Raw genomic sequence first — 17,872 nt, forward strand, 5'->3', positions numbered from 1 at the left:
CGACAATATATCAGATTTCACACAGCTCCCTACGGTGCTACAAAAGGCTTCATACAACTTTTTCACATCTGCAGTCTTACTCCCCAACACCTGTAAACAGACGTGTATATAAAATCGGTGGAGTTACCCTTTAAACAAAAAATGCTTAACTCTCCTCAGGTTCTGTATGCAAAGTTGTGTAAAGAGTGTGTAAAGATTAAGAGAATTTCTTTTAATCTCTTAGATGAGGATTTGACAGGAACACTCTACCTGTGTTTTGGTAGACATGGAAAACATGCAAAAACACTGGACTTCATGCAAGAACATTTACATATTTTCATTAAAATTCATCCTAATTTTTTCTTACTTTTTCCCATCATGTTTGCTTGCACTGGTAACCTCTTAACTGCTCAAATTTGTCATAAATCACTCGTATCAACCTGATGACTGCTGTTTGTTTAACCATTAGCATAACTGATGCCCCTGTTCCATTCCAGTTTAATTGACTAAAATATTGCCCAAGAGTAAAAAGAACTGTACACCACAGAGCTTGAAGTTCTGCTGTAGGATAACGGACAAAAACATTAGAAATTTGGCAGTGTTAGTGTAGTGTTATTAGAGGACAAGAAAGAATTAAAATTATACTTCTACAGCTGTTAACACCATGTCATTAAAAAGCCATGAAAAAAGTGTCTTCTAAAACAGTGGACCATAACTTAGGTTGGAAACAATCAAGCCAATAAGGCCCATTGTCTTTTGCTAATAAATATATATATATTTTTTTGCCCATTTGCCTCTTTTTTTGTAGCCAGTCTAAGACACAAGAATTCCCCCCACTAGAGGGCGTTGGAACTGAACTGGAATTAGGAAAACCTCCCAACAACCACTCAGCTGCTGTTCCGTGAGTTATTAAGGTGGATTTCACCGATTTCTCCACTTTCTCCTGTTTGCACATCTGTGGCTTCACCTGGCACACACTGGTTTTCATTCAATCATTAATTGTTTGGGCTGTATTCAAAGGTTCATTCATGCATTTATTGATCTTTCATAGCTGGATTTATTGCATTTGTTCACATTTATTCATAGTTATTCATGGTGGCATTTATTCATTCATTTGTTGTTTAGTTAGTAATTATTAGTTATGTGTGTAGTTAGTAAGTTATTGTGTGTGTAGTTAGTAGTTTAATAAACCTTTCATTTATGAAGAACCTGGTTATGAGTTTGTGTTACTGTACACGAGTCAAGAACTCTGTAGCAACTTTCAGATTAAGACTAAATGAAATAATTGTCTATCAATTTCCCCTTTTTGAAGGGTGGTGTCCCAAGTTGAATTTAATGTGAGTTAAATTCTGTTATTTAAGGTGAACACTGATTTCTTCTGATAGCTGGACGTGAGAGTAAATCTGCTCCTTCCTCTTACCAAAATTAAGGTAATTCGCTATAACCATTTTAATGACTTTTAAGCCATATATCGCTATGTATGTGTCTAATGGTGGACAACATGGCAGTTGTGTGAGAAATCAGCTGAGGACAACTGGAATTGTGACATTTGCAGAGATTTATTGGACAAATGTGATTTGATCGGGATGATTAGAATAATTTTTCCAGTCCAAAGAACATATACCTCATATTTTTCATTTTCTGGGCCAGCCTGTGTGTGCGTGTGTGTGTGTGTGCTGGTTATTTTGGAAGCGTAGACTCCATCATTTATATGTAATCATCATTCTGGTAATACCAATTAAAGAAATTCAAGCATACTTGCCAAAAGCTCTGTGTGTGACAGCAGACAGCAGACTCGTATGTGTGTGGAGATGAAAAAAAAAGGCGCTAAAATACCATCCACATCATCTTTTATCATACTTGTCATCATCATCATCATAATCATTGTCATCATCATTAATACTGTACTCTGAATGATTCACTGTCGATTTAAATCATGTGAGAACATTCCGTGACTTGCCTGTGTGTGTGTGTGTGTGTGTGTGTGTGTGTGTTTGTCTGGTCTATTGCTCAGCCAGCCATGGGGATCAATGGAGTCAAGTACCAGTCTGATGGATAACAGTATAGATCCAGGCTCTATGTGTGTGTGTTTGCAGAGGAACATTTGTAGGTGTGTTTATAAATGACAGAGAGACACAGAACTGCCTCAGTGTGTGGCAGATCTGTGGTTAAACAGAGAAAGAAAACACGAGGAAGCGAAGAAGCGTTTTTTTTTCTCAGTGTGTGTTTGTTTGTGTGAAACATTGATTAACGCAAGAGCAATCTGAAGCAGCAGCAGCATGAACTGACAGATACAGAGTGAGCGGCCGAGTGTGTCCATTGACCATACTCGGCCCATTAAGCAGCAATCAACCTTCCCTGTCCTGTTTAGTATTCCTGAAGGATGCCGGCTGCAAAGCAGAGACATGAATATAGCAAGTTTGGAACAAGTTGTGCTGAGGATACCAAAGAGCTTGCGGGGCGAAATGGAGAAAGACAGAAGAGGGAATAAAAGATTTAACGTAGGTTCCCATGTGTGTAGATCCACATCTGTATGTGTAATGATTTATTTCATATCGATTAATCAGGTGATTATTATTTTTTTGTTTTGAATAGCTGATTTAAAGTGGTATTCCAGTGATATAGTATTGCGCTTCCATAAATTTGGGGGACTCACAAGAGACAGATTTAAACAATGAATCATCAGAGGCCGAGATATCCTGACTTGTAATCCCTAGTATCCCAGATCGTTCTACAGCTCATGATACTTCTGTTTTATATTTTGTTTCTCATGTTTTCTTTCCTACATGATTAAGCCCTTCTTGGGATTTTTTTCCCTATCCATGCACCTATTTTTAACATTATTTTGATGTCTTTTATTTGATTTTAACATACATAAATCTCAAAATCTTAAACTCAAACACAGTACAACAGATCTTTATTCCTAGGGTTGATCAAGCCGGCTACTGAGTTCTTGACCTCTCATTGATCCACACTTGAACCTTTTGACCCCTATTTCATCCTCTTATCCTTGAATCTTGTATTATCCCTCCATTCTCAGCACGATATTGTCAATAAATATTGATAGACCAGCAGCTGCATGTCATACAGCCACAGGAACAAGTTGTGTTCAGAGCTGCGTTGAAATTTTATTTTTGCTTGCTAGCAGTTTAATATGATGTCCCCTCTAAACAAAAGGTCTGGGTAAAATACATCAGTGTTGATATGTTTAAAAAAATTTAAGAATACCTGAAAATCTTGACTGGTGAAACCATTGTAATGTGCACAAAACTCCAAAAACTCTTAATAGAATACAGTTTTGGCCTGTCCAAATAACATCTATGTGTTCCAAATCTGTCTTTCTCTGCTGTCCCACTGGTAAAATGGCACATACTTTCCTCCCAGGCAATATTATTTGGCTCATATGCCTTCGCTGTTTGCACCCAATCAAAATGTTTTCTCAGAGAGACTCAAAATGACCACATGTGACATTGGCTGATAACCGAGGAGACTTCTCACATCATCGTCACTGTCATGATTTGTCTGATGCACAAAAATCTAAATTAAATCACAAATGATTTAGCATCAACCGAGCCGATCTATTTTCCAAATTTGTTGGCCTGTCAAGATAATAGCCATATCACTATATTCATATTTGGCTGTCAATGCTGTCAGCAGACTAGAATGACAACAAATTCCAAGTCCCAAAGAATTTCGACAAATGTTGGATCAAATTAACCATGCGTGATGGTGGCTGAAAATAAATATTTTTCACATCTTTGACAGAAGCATTTGACCCAGATTCCCATGTAGATATTTAGGCTTTTAAATGTTTGTTAAAGCAGCTATAATCAATATTTTTATAATAACAATGGGTCAAATGACTATGTGTAATATGAAAGTTTGGATGCAAAATTGTCTGTAAATGTTGGAACATGACCTTTTTGATTAAAAGTTTTATTTGCTCACATTATTGTCTTGTATATAGAATATAGTTTGGACCTTGATTATTTGACTACTTAAAGGATTGCCATGGCATTGACAAGGATTACTGTCACTCAAAACAGCAAAGGTCAGCTTGTGTTTATCTACATCTCTGCAAAAGATTTTCTCATTCATCATTCATTTCTCATCTTATTATCAGCTCTGTGATCTGTTATGGTGACATTTACAAGTACACAGTAATAAATGTACCTCTCCTTTGTGGTGCTAATGTAGAGACCTGGCTGAAATGTTACAGGAAGAAATGTTTTTACTCAACATTGGAGAAGAAATTCAATACACAGCCTACCATATAACAACCTGACATCCTATTAAGCTAACATGGGCGTTCATGCAGAATCCTGGCAGGGATATTGTAAGCAAGAACAGCAGTTGATAGCTGGTATAATATTGCAATTATCAAGTTGGCATCCTCCGGTTTTTGAACCACTTGCAATATAACAATGTGCAATGTCTCAGAGAAGCAATAATTATTTCAAAAACTGAAGCACTGAAAAACATTTTGAAATAATGACAGGGTGCATGTCACAGTGTGCTGGCAACAACTGGTGAGTGGGTGGGTGCCCGAGATCAGGGGTAGAAATCTGCAGCGAAGATTGTTTAAATATTGGGTGAGATTTATAGACATGTATCTGTCTTTTCATGATTAAAGTAAGAAGCTGTAAAGAACAAACTCAGTAATTACAAGCAGTTATAGCAGGTTGGAGCATCTGTTATTGCACTGAACAGAGGACTTGCCTGTTAGCCAATCAGATGTTCCTGAATGATGTATATCTATACACCTACCTAAAACTTATTTCTAACATAGAGCAAACTCAGTTACAAAATGTGTATTGTTCTTATGCTTGACATTGGATATAGCCAATTTTGCAACTTGTCTTTGACTTTCCAGCAAGAAATGACATTAAAGGGTCAGTTCACCTCCATAACAAAAAAAACAAACATATTTCAGTAAAAAGTAGTTCTAATGAAAGCTTGTCACAGCAATGTGTGTGGATTATCCAGAGAAATGGGGACAGTGCTTAGAGAGAAAGAGAAGGTACTGTTGAAATTTGTAGCCACCCTATCGGCATGGCTCTAGGGATTGGCAATGTCAGCCTGACAGTCTGTCGGTCTGTTGGGGGGTCCATCACTTTGGTCCAGACTGAAATTGCCATGAAATTTTGCACAGACATTCATAATCCCAAGAGGATGAATCCTAATGATTTTGGTGATCCCTTGCCGTTTCATCAAGCACTTATCTAGTTAAACAGTTTAGAATCTACTACAGTGGGTGACACAAAATTTGGTACAGACATCGATGGTAACCAGACGATGAATCCTATTGATTTTGGTGATCTCCTCACAGAGCCCCTAGTATGGCTGTGCTGTTAAATGTAACTTTGTATTGATGTGAACACTTTGAATTTAATTCTATCCACCTCCATTGTGTTGGGGTGGAGGCAGAAATCTCAGGATCAGATATCACAAAAGCTGGTAAAATAAAACCTCAACTATCTGAGTGGCTAGATTTGGGTGAACCGACCCAAAAGTTGTATTTACTTGTGAAACTACATTGGCAAGGATGTGTTCTATAGCATTCCACACCTCTTTTCTGAGGAGTGTCTTCCTGCTACTGTAAGGTACACTGAGCTGTTTAGGACAGATGGACTGAGATGAATAGAAGTGACTTTTACATTGTGCATTTGCTTAGGAATAAGAATTGGAGCAAGTGTATGTGTGACTGTGAGCAATAAACATCAAGTTAAAGGTTCACAACAAACAACAAAGTTATCTGTTAGGAATCTTTCAATGTTTGTTGCTTGCTGCATGTGTGTAAGTCTTCTACCTTAAATTTCCACAAAAGCAGATGTGCTTTGTGGGTAGTCAAAACTCACCATAGAGGATGTTGATGAGGGAGATCGGCATTACCAGGATGCCTACAAGCATGTCCGCCACGGCCAGTGACCTAAGGAAGAAGTTGGTGGCGTTTTGGAGCTTCTTCTCCAGTGACACTGCCAGGATCACTAGGATGTTACCACCGATCGTCAGTGCGATGATGACGAGAATGAGCAGCGCTGGCCAGTTTTTCTCTTTCATCACTGACCTGGTGACAGACTCCTGGGTAAAATTGTCCAGACCTGCACTCATGGCTGCCGCACCTCCACCACTGCCTCCAAGCCCTATCCCCCATGACAGGGTTTGGTTTAGGTCCAGGGGGCTGTTGCTTGGCCAAGCCATCCAACCTCCAACCTCCAGGGAGGGAGTGGTGGTGCTGAACCCGCCAAGAAGAGCCCTTGCTGGGCCGCCCATCCCAAAGAGAGACCCTTACCCTATTGGAGGTTGAAAGAGGGAGTTTTAATTCACCTTCTTCAACAGCAGAGGGAAGAAGAAGGTGGAGAGAAAGTTGTGCTCAGCATTGATTGAGACTTACTTGGAGAGTTTTGATGAGTGTCTTCCAAAATGGATTCTTATTACCAAGAAAACACCATTAATGAGGACAGACTGATAAAAACAGGATCTGGGGGAAGGGGAAAAAAACAGGGAAGAAGCAACTTTGGTGATGGGGAGTGACAGGGAAGAGGGGATTGGGAGGAACTAGCTGCAAGTGTTCTTGGGTTTATATTGTATTTTAATAAAGTCTCGCTAGCTGCAAACAGCCTCAAATTGTTCCCTGAGGTTTGAATCTCCCATTTCTTGCCAATAAGTCATTGGCGACGAGTTCTCAAGGTGTACGCTGAGCCAAAACGTCCCGTGTTGCTTCGTGGTGTTCAGTCACATCCACCACTTGGTGGAATTGAGTATTTAAGAGTTTCTAATTTAGAGCAGAAAATTGGTTTACTTATATCCATGGCTGCTGTCTGCTCCCGCCACCAGATCTTTGCTAGTTAGTTTGCTGATGAGTATCAATCAGTTTTGATATCTGCATTCAGCTGTAAATCTTGCTGCTGTGGTTGGATGTATCCGAAGTGTTGCACGTGGCTTTTCTTTTTTAAGGTCAGCGTTGATGATCAGGTCTGTGGAAGGAACCAATGGCAAAAAAAGAGAGATCAATTCTTTTGAACTTCTAGTTTGCACAATTTGTATTCACATAGTCATTCATCATCAATCAATCAAACCTTCCTCTCTTGCATCTTTGTTGCTGTCTTAACATCTTAACATCTATGCATGCATTGATCTTTCCAACCTTCCATCCTTTCATTTACCCTCTTTTATCCTTTTAAATCATTCCTCCCTTTTTCCACCCTTCCATTGGTACTTCTTTGAATCCCTAATCCATTTTTCGTTGCATTTTCCATTTGCTTTCCTTCATTCCTAACTTCCCTTTTTGCATCTTTAAATCTTCCCTTTCACCTTTCCTGCATTTCTTCCTCCCTCTCCAGCTATCCATCAACACAGCCACTCAATTCTTCTTCTTTCCTTCTTTGTTTCTTTCTTCCTCACAGCTATTCTTCCTTTACCCGATTAATTTAAGATATCGTCTGCACTCCTAATACAAGTTTGGGAGAGAGTCACTAGCAGTGCCAAACACTACAGTCATTTAAAATAAACTGAAGGAGATAAAATGAAACAGAAGCTTCGATGTTTACACCCTCACATCACAGGGTGTGTGCCGTGTGTGCAAAAGTACTGGCTGTCCTCTCTATTTACCCTTACCATTCAGATGGCTTAGTGATTTAGCACCTCATAAATGTCTTCAAGGATAGGTGGAGGAGTCAGTGTACTGTGTGTGTGTGTGTGTGTGTGTGTGTGTGTGAGTGAGTGAGAGAGAGAGTGTGCACTTATGTCTTTGAGTGTAAGAAACTGTAAGACAGAGCGTGAAAGACTATGAAAACCAATGAGACATTTTTTTAGAATGTGTGGGCACATGTTTAAGAATGAAAAGCGAATGGGTGTGTGCGCTTCCTTGTGTGTTTCCGTCTTTGTGTGTGCCTATGTGTCCATATGTGTGTGTGCATGTGTGTTTGAGATAAAAAGCCAGCACATCTCCAGACGGACCCAGGCCTCCAGCTGAGATAGTTTAGTGGGCGGTGAATCTATGATAATATCAAGCAGAGTACAATAGGCACTCTGAGTGTGTGTGTACATATTTTACTCATTGCTATAAGCACAATAATAAAAACCCTGCTTTGCATTTTTTCAGTCTGTGTGGGCATCTTAACAGTTGTATTGTTCAATATGAATCTATTGTATCTCAGTATGTGAGTGTATTCATTTCTTTCTGTTTTGGTTTTGTTTGTGTAAATGACTGTTTATGCATACATTCATGGTCTATTTGTGATTGTGTGCAAACACAATAATTAATTCAGATTAATTGTGTGTGTGGGCAGATACATTGTGTGTTTCCTCATAACTAACATAAAACTTGTTGTTTGCAGCCTCTTCCAAAACAACCCATATGATTTGTGTGACTGTTTTCTGATCTGCAACCTCTATGGTTAGAGGAATAATTTGACATTTTGGGAACTATGCCTATATTATTCTTATTCTTCTTATTATTATTATTTTCTGGAAATACACACTGTTATCAAACAAGGCTGGTGGTGGTGGGGGGTGAAAAAACAGTAATTTGTAAAGCCATATCTCTCCCGTGCTTTATAGCTCAAGAATCTACAACAAAATGTTTTAAGAAAATGTTTAGATGAACGGAGATTATTATTGTTGTTTTGTTTTACCTGTCAATCAATTTAAATTGTTCTAATTGTTTTAATGTTTTGTATATGTATGATTTTGATGTCATTTTATTGTTGAATGCAATGTTAATGTTGTGACTGTATTGTTTACTGTATGAAGTGCAAGTGCAAACATTGTTGACTATGTGTGTGTTTTATTTGAATATGGACCCCAGGAAGTGTAGTTGTTGCCAATATTCAATTTCTTTCTGAGAGTTAGATGAGAAGATCGATACCACTTTTATATCTAAACAGTACTTTATCCATCTACCCAGTACTTCTGTACAGCCAGACTGTGGGAAGTCACTGTGTCCAGCTGTTTTTAAAGAAGTAGTTACAACACATGTTGTAGCTATCTGCAGTTATTTTTCTTTTCATATTCTTCACTTATTTATATTAATACCCATGTCCGAAGGATGGACGGGAAACTCCCTTTGCATTGAAATAGATCAATGTTGTTGTTAAAACAACAGTGTTCCTCTGCCGTCCGCTCGCTTATTAACACGGCAGACATCAACACAACTATACAACCTTCTTTTTTGTCTTTTTACAAGTTTACGGGAGCTGCATAGGAGCAATGTCGGGGACACACAGGAGGCAGGAGCACCGCGAAGCGCCACGCTAGGTAATTTCTCCTGCGAGCAGTAGCCTGGCTGTTCAGACCAGAAACGCATTTCTCTGCGCCGGTCAAGTGATCCAGCTCCTCTGCTCTTTTCTAATCACAATAAAGAGCTGATTTTTATAATAACCCCATGAATTTATAACTTAAAGCTTTTTATGTGTTTCTGTGCGCTTCTTCTGCAACACTGAAGTTAAAAGGTGAGAGGAGCTCCATTATTGAGAAATATGAGTGGAATTCATCTTCTCATGTAACTCCCAGAATTAAAGCCAAAAAGCTTATTTCCCTAAATGTTGAACTACTGCCTTAATGTTTGGTTGTTAAAACTCTGTAATCCCTGATGGCGGCCAACTTAAAAGAAACCAATATTGACTATAGACTCATTACCATGTTTCCTTTGGAGAGACAACAATCATATCAATCGCAAGGCCACAAGAGCTTGCTTGCTAGGAAAACACAAATATAGGTTTAGAACGTGGAGGTTCATTCTTGACCTTGGGAACATGCTTTGCTATTCCTGAAGCTTTCGGCCATATCTCACCTGTATAACCATCTTTCACCACCATGACAGAATGACACATGATGAAGTTCCACATGCTGAAGAAGGCTGTGAAATACAGCCGAAAGCTTTGGGAATAGCTAAGTAAGTGACCCTTGAGTTTAGAATTTTTCAGTATTTGTGTGTATGGATGCCTATGCATTGAGTAAAATAATTACTTGGTAACACAGGTGAAGTTCACTGCTTGTCCACTCAGACCATATCAAACTGCTTTTTCTTGTCATTTTCAGTCATCCATAATGCAGCTGTGCCAATAAATTTTGTTTTGAAGGCTTCAGCTCCAATGGAGCCAGGATAAATCGTTTCAGAAACAGGAAGCTTACAGTATAGTCAGAGGCGTCTGTATCTTTAGCCGATTAAAGGAGGCAGCAAACCACGCTTTCTATCAGGATTTACTGATTATTTGTCTTGGCTATGTCTACGCTGGAAAAAACAGGACTTTGTGCAACATAAAGTCAATAAAACAGAGTAGTGTGGTTATTTTAAAGTTAAAGCCATTAATGAGGTTGCTGTATACAAGGTTCTAAATAAAAGTCTAAATAAGGTCTGGTTTGAAAATCTGTGAATCTGTGCTTTAAAAATGACAATGAAACAGAAGAAATCTGTGTAAATAACTTTAAATAAGAACAGACGAATTATATGTGTGTGTATGAACATGTAGGAATTTGTGTGTGTGTGTGTTTATCACCTCTGCACTGTTCAGTGTGTAATAGACAGGCTGCTTCCTATCGCTTCCTCTCAAGGAGAGTATCAGCATAGTTCACAGGAAACTAAACAGCACTGCAGGCGAGCCATTTAACCGGTCTGAACAAGCAGCAATACATCACAGAGAGAGAGAGAGAGAGAGAGAGAGAGAGGAGGATGAAGGGGTAGAGGGAGAGGGAGGAAAAGAGGAAGAGGAGGAAGGTTAGACAAAGGAAAGATTAGAGAGATAAAGAAAAAGTGATTGAGAGGAGACAGATGAAAGGAAAGAGAGAGAGAGAGAGGGAAGTAGAGTTAGAGAGAGAAGTAGAAGAAAAAGAGTCACCCAAAATGTAACCAATCCCTCGACTCCACAGGACAGTAACTTGTTATTCTAACAATAATCATGTTTTCCATTTTAATCATGTAGTTTTAGCCTTAAACCTGGCATGAAAACACACAGTTCATTAATTTCAAACCAAAGATTACATGTTGGCCTGTGGCGGGAGTGCATGCTGGTCTCAGCTAACCAATCACATCATCTGTAGATTATAATTGGCGTTGTGACTGTAAAACATTCTCCACCCCACATCTTAGAGAGAGTTACACAGATACGGCTGGAGACTCACAAAAGATCACGCCACCAAAGCCTAGTTAAGGCACAGATGTCGCCGCCGTCACTTTGCTTTTCACCACGGGGACAAATTGCTGCCGCACTTGTGGGTTTGTTTAAGCCATTTCTGCTCTGCGAGATAAAACAGTGGAAGGTGGCAGGGAAATGGGGTGGAAGGATTTTCATCTTATTAAACTGCCCCACAAAGGCAAACAGCATTAACGGCTTTTTTTGTGTGGTTTGAAGCTTAACATTCAAGGGTTTATATTCCATATCCATAAACACCACCAGCTATAAATGTAAATGATTAAATATCAACTTCTGTGACAACAATACTTTATATTGGGGCAGGAGATGATCTTTTCAGATCTCTCAGTTTCACTACTCACTCTTCTTTTGCTTTGTTGAACAAAATCAACAGTAGATAGTAGCTCCTATGCTACAGTTAAATGTATGTGGAGCTACGAAGATTTACATTTTGTGTGTTTTGCATGTTGCTTTCCTGACTTTAATTATTATTCCTATTACTTCTTGGTTTCCTTAAACAGGGGTTTAGCTAATCAGTATTTTACTGTTGGACAACTACCAATGGCAAGCTAATCGTACAGTATCTTAGAGATCACAATGACTGTGGGTTTGACAATGTTTTTTATGGATACATTTCAGTATGAAGTGATTCCTGAAAATTACATTTGTTGTCTTTTTAGCATTGTGACCTCAAGCTATGCCCTCTGTAGGGTCAGATATTTCTCTAGCCAGGCATGCTCAACAGAGTTGGTGGAAGTCTTTTGTTGGGCCACCCCACACATTAATTTGAGGGAAAATTCTTTGATAATAGAATGGAAGTGAAGGGATCTAATGTGGTTTTCACAATGTCATAATCTGATTAGCCAGAAGTTATGCTTGAATATTCATGAGTGTATTGTGTAATATCACATTTTGGAGGAACTTGCTACAATTCTTTGGAATTATTCCTTTAAAATCACTGTTTTATAGTTGAAAATGTTGTATTGATTAAATTTAAATCAGAGAGAAAACAAAATAGAGGTAAAAGAACAGAAAAACACAGCAGGTTGATTTACATACTTAATTTAAGCATTTTTCTTACTCCAAGTTGTGTTGTGCATTCCAGTTGAGCCTCACCTTGCAGTTAGCGATCCCTTGAGACTCTAAACATCATACATTTAGGGTTACTAACAACAGAATCATGAAATCTGATTCTGTGGTTTTCATTTCTTTGTCTGTTTGCCTAGCATAAATGCTAACTACCTGCTGAATAGTCCAAACAAAACGTTGTTAAACCTGCATGAAAAGTAAAATGCATGCAATACTTCAAGCACAGAAGAGCAAGAATTTAAAACAGAAAAAGTTGAATGAACTGACTATATGCTGAGTCACTGATGTGGTATAGCACAATACCATAGCAGCATATCTTTTTCAGCCACAAGCTTTTACAGCTAAGACAACAATACTGTGAGAAATGGCACAATGACTAAAAGAGCCTTTACAGAAAGTGCTGCACTGCATTGTACAACTTTGAAGCTCCTTTAGTCAGAAAAATTGAGCACTGTAGGTGTTACATACAAAATGTGTGTGCTTTACAAAGGGCTGAAGGTGCAGAAAGAGAATGACAGATATGAGATGCAGTGAGAGACGAAAAATGTAGCTACAGCAACAAAAAGAAAAGTATTGAGTGAGAGGAAAAGAAAGCAATAGAGGCAGAATGAGAATGAGAGAGAGCGTGAGTGAGAAACACTGTCATCCCTGTATCAGTAAATCTGGTCATCTGGTCACTTACTTCTCCTCGCCTCCCGATCGATGTGCCTGACCTTTGCTGCTGTTTTCCATTACCGGCGGCAGTGACCCTTTCCGACGTTACCGCTCTCCTTCTCTCCCGCTGTATCAATCCCTCTGTCATCTGTCACTCCACACCTCTGGAGTGAGGGATCAGCATCATCAATCTGCCTACAGAGAAAGAGGGAGGGAGAGAAAAAAAAGATACTTTGACTTTTGATGCTCTTTTGTGAAACATTTCAGATCAAAACGGAGGTTAAAAGTGACTGAAAACCTCCTGAAACCACAGTGGCTCCTACACACACCCACACACCAGGAACAACAACAACACAACTGAATGTACCATTAATCTTCAGTTCTTTCATCCAACATCCAAGCACACTGATGCTGAATAAACACCCTCCACATCATATGGTTAGATTAGATGATATTTAAATTATAACTATTTGTAGCAGCAAAAAAAACTAGGATACAGCAGGACAAACTGAATCATCTAGCAAAGTGTAAATATGACAAATTGAGCTCATGTTGTGTGGAATATATAAATGACAAATATGGTAAAAAGTATGAATTACAGCTGTGTTAAATAACAGAACTAAAACTTAGTGAGGCAAAGAAAATCACTAAATGGTTATACTATGAAACTTTTGCAATGCTTTTACAAAAAAAATTCTAGGAACAAAGAAATTGGTACTAATACAAAAATACAAATCTGAGAAAGAAAAACTCAGAAAAACTCAGTTTAAACTCAGTTAAATAGAATAGTTTCTTGGATTTTTGGACAATTTTTTCTGACTTAAAGTTAGAATCCTTAAGATTTTCATGAATTGAAACCCCATTTCTGATACTATTTATGGTTGGCATTCCAGCCCTGGATTCAAATTTCTTACCTAGGCATACCTACAACATGAGTTTCTTTGGCTGCACTGTAAACAGATAAATCACTTGCTCTTCTGTTGTATTTCTGACAAAGTAGCTGCTCAGTGAGTGTTGGCTGTAGTATTAAACTTCTCTTGCTGTTATCACAGTAACCACCCGTGTCGCCAAATCAAGCAGGGTGAATTCTTAAGGATTACAACTTTAAAGACTCTTGAGGTTACACTAGCAGTTAACTGGAATTAATTAATTCTAAGTTTAACAACTGAACATTGTCCCATTTTCCCCTTTAATCATCACCAAATTACCTAGTTCTTTCCAGTGAACGTCTTGAAAATTATTAAGAAATTATTATGAAATGACGGACCTGTAAAACGAAGCATAAAAATCTACAAAACTAAAAATAAACAAACTGACTTTACAAATATAAGTGCATATCTTTTAAATTTATATAAAACTTAGGTTCAGAGTATCAATCATACCTCTGACTAAATAAAACCTAAAGAAAACCTTGCTCCATGCCTGTTCTTTGATCAAATTAGTTTTGTGCATTATTTTTTAAATCAAATGAAAAAGCAACTAGAGGTTGTATGACTGATGGAAGAAGCAATTGCAACTGTATTTCCCAAAGATAAATATATAAACTCAATTTAATCTCAGACATCTACTGTATGTTTTTCTTTCATACAAACATTTTGAGAACACACTGACACGAGGGATTTCAGAGTAATGTTGTTGCAAGATGTTCAAATCGTATTAACATTAACAAGCCTCCAAAAGATGATACTTGTGTACAGAAAGTGCCCTGGTGTGGCAGTGTGACACTATTTGATGCAGGTCTAGCATGAAAACCACACTTTGTGCCCCGGTGGCAAGCAATGCCCAAAAGAGCAGGTTCAGAGTATGGACTGTGTTGCAATGTCACAGGGGTCATTTTCATCAGCGCAGCCTCTAAGCCATGAGGTTACCTAATGGATTGAACAGATGGAGCGCCATTACAGGAACAAGAGGGATGGACTGGGTGGAGTTTGTGGGGGGAATTGATGGAGGAAAACGGTTGAATGGAAAGAGGCAGAAAGAGGTACAGCAGAAACAAAAGATGAAAAAAAAAAACTTTTAAAAATCCCAAACTATTTTCCTGACTGAAAATGACGCGTCAGCTACTAAGAAGCAGACACGGTACAAGAGTTACAATTTAAGGAATATAAAATCAATATACTATATTTCAAATATTGATGTTTAGCTCCATAACAATAAATAACCATTGTTTTTTTTACGAGTTTTTGTGAGACACAAAAATTAAATTCAGTTGCTCTTGTTGGCACTTCTTATAATTAAGAATTGCACCTACTTAATTATAATCTAACTCAATACAGCAAACACAAACTCTAACACAGTCTCAACAATAATTAAACATCAAACAGAGGCAATATTTAAAAAATAATAATCCATAAATTCCTTTTTCTATACCTGCTTATCCCATGTAAGGTCAGGCATACTATATACAATTATATTTATATATTACCCTTCTTAGCTCTAAGCATTACAGTAGGGAGAAACAAGAAAATGGTTCAGCAAAAACAAGTAACATCAACATAACAAGTAATAGTAATATAATTAAGCACATTAGTAGTAGTAAAAATATACTTTCAAAATCCTAAACAAACTGTTAATTTTACAGGACTATGTTCTTGGATTACATTATATTGTATGCTTTATACAGGTATTCAGAGGCTTGTAAACCTTATATTACTGCAAGTAAAGATGATTGCAAGTGGTTTAATTGGGCAATTTGTGTATTTACAATAGTCTCCAAAGACTGGTGGTTGTTGCAAGATTATTTACAACCTCAGACTGTAAAGAGCATCTTTGAACTTTCTTAAAACAGCATTCTCATTTTTCAGCTTTAACTCAGATATCCTTCACGTAATTTAGTCCCTATGCAGCTCACTTATTAATGAAAAATGTAAAAAAATGTGTGGAAAAAAAACATACAGATGAGTGTATGTAAGCAGCAGGCAGGGGAGGAAAACAAACTAATGAGAAGAGGGATTGTGAGTGAGAAACAAAGTGAGCAAATCTTGGAGCTGCAGTGTCATAACTTTTCATTAGAGTGGGGAGGGAAAGTAAACATCACATTTATTGTGCTCATAGTATGAGAAGACGAGATGGGAGAGAGGGTTTTTCTGATTTGTATATTTTCAATAAGCAGGGAAACCAATATGTTTACTAAATCAAACTGAAAGAAGGAGAAAGTCATAAAGAGAAATAGAGAAATTGTAAAAGGGGGTAAAAGACAGAGAGTAAGGCATGGAGCAAAACAAAACAACAAAAACAGAAGGACAAGAACAGAAAAACAATGTATGTTCCCATCCATCTGTTTTTATTTTCAGTTTTCGCATTAGCACATATGGTGGTGGGTGGAGCACTGAAAATCTTTACTCAAGTAAAAGTAAAATAACTGGCATAAAAAATTGCTAAAGTAAAAGTAAAAATGACCATTTGACAAACCTACTCAAGTAGTAGTAGTAATATTGTTTAGTATGTGCAGGCCAGAGATATTCACAAGTCATTTTATGCAAGTCCAAGTCAAGTCTCTTAGTGTTACATCCGCTGTGCATCAGGTTAGAAATAGCCAGTGTGCAACATGCTCACTGCTTTGCATGTTACTTTATCTCCAATTTAGCTATTTCTGGTTAATACAAATATTTAACTTTTTTTTATCTACATGAAGGTATTGATAAGATCACTTTAAAATATCATACTTGCTAGCTGGCTAGCCTTCTATTGTTGCCTGTATCTGTTGTTATCTTGATATGGACATGTACCCAACCAAACCACTTACTTTGATATGAAGGGCGTTGCCTATAATTTGCCTTTCTCCAATAGCAGTGGCACCCAATCAAGATGGTTATTCCTAAAGCATCTATGAACATCATTTTTACATTGTAAAGAATATTTTGGCAATAACAAGGGAGCAGCCCTTGTGTGTGTGTGTGTTATAATGTAAAGCTTTGTGTGTGTTCCTGGATACACGGGTGCCGCTCATTCTGCAACAAGGAAGTTACAAGGATCGCCTTGTGTGATGCTCTGCCGGGAGGGACATCTCTCCCGCCTGTGTGTGTGTGTGTGTGTGTGTGTGTGTGTGTGTGTGTGTCCGTCTGCTTGTCTCTCTCACTCTCTGTTTAGACACAACTGACAAATACGTGGAGTACAATTACAATTGTACTTACAAAAAGTAAGTACAATTGTTATATTATGTAAAGGAATAGTTTGAGATCATTCAAAATATGCGCATTCGCTTTTTGATGGAGAGAAAAGAAAAGATCATAAGCCATCTAATTTCTATTTGGTAAATATGATGCCGAGAGCCAGTTGGCTTAGCATAGCACAAAGACTGGAAACGGGGAAAAAGCTAGCGTAGCTCTGGCCAAAGGTAACAAAATTCGCCTACCAGCACCTCTGAAGCTCACTAATTAGCATGTCTTGTTGGTTTGCAGCACTTTGTGATATGACAGAGGTTATGTGCCACACTGTTTCTTGGCCAGGCGCAGTAACTTCCTGGAGTCTCCACTGGTTACCTGGCAACTTCACAGGGATGACGAGCTAAGCTAACCATCTGCTGGTGTTAGCTTCATATTTAGCCTACAGACACGACAGTGGTATCAACCTTCTCATCTAACTCTCAGCAATAAACTGAATAAGCATATTTCCCAAAATGTCAAACTATTCTTTTAACAGTAGATGTTTCATGACGTGAAATATATCAATGTATTGCGCTACTTTGTCTGAATAGCTTGTAGTGGAGTTTTCTACTTTCAATAAAAGTGCAGTGTTGCTGTATCTGCCGTACCTGCTGCAGATTCACAGTTGCTTCCCTAACAGAGACAAACAGATTCATTAAGAAAACAAGAGCAATGAAACGTAATGACGTATCATAGTTATTAATCCTGGCACGTCCTCTTGAATATATTCACATTAAGATAGTTGATGGGAAACATTCTGATTCAGAGCGAGAGAGAGAGCGAGAGAGAGAGGTTTAACGTGTGTTGAACGTGTTTAAAGAGTCAAAGGCAAAGTTTATTCTCTGCTGGATGATGTAAAGGCCATTAACACAG

General features: G+C 38.1%; 1 protein-coding gene across 5 annotated transcripts in view; it reads right to left on the bottom strand.

Moving 5' to 3' along the window:
• Positions 1 to 17,872, bottom strand: part of htr2cl1 (5-hydroxytryptamine (serotonin) receptor 2C, G protein-coupled-like 1) — a 150,179-nt gene that overhangs the window by 28,175 nt on the left and 104,132 nt on the right. For 2 of the 5 annotated variants that reach the window (XM_044184719.1, XM_044184721.1), the window contains exons 3-4: positions 12,883 to 13,049; positions 5,838 to 6,956 (exon numbers count right to left, since the gene is read on the bottom strand). In XM_044184719.1, the coding sequence (XP_044040654.1) occupies positions 5,838 to 6,252 (415 nt within the window). In that variant the 5' untranslated portion in view covers positions 6,253 to 6,956; positions 12,883 to 13,049. Of the gene's footprint in view, positions 1 to 5,837; positions 8,364 to 12,882; positions 13,050 to 17,872 lie in introns of those variants that run through there. The other 3 variants (XM_044184717.1, XM_044184718.1, XM_044184720.1) reach the window with 3 other exon arrangements.

This window comes from Siniperca chuatsi, linkage group LG22, assembly GCF_020085105.1.
Source record: "Siniperca chuatsi isolate FFG_IHB_CAS linkage group LG22, ASM2008510v1, whole genome shotgun sequence".
NCBI lineage: Eukaryota > Metazoa > Chordata > Actinopteri > Centrarchiformes > Sinipercidae > Siniperca > Siniperca chuatsi.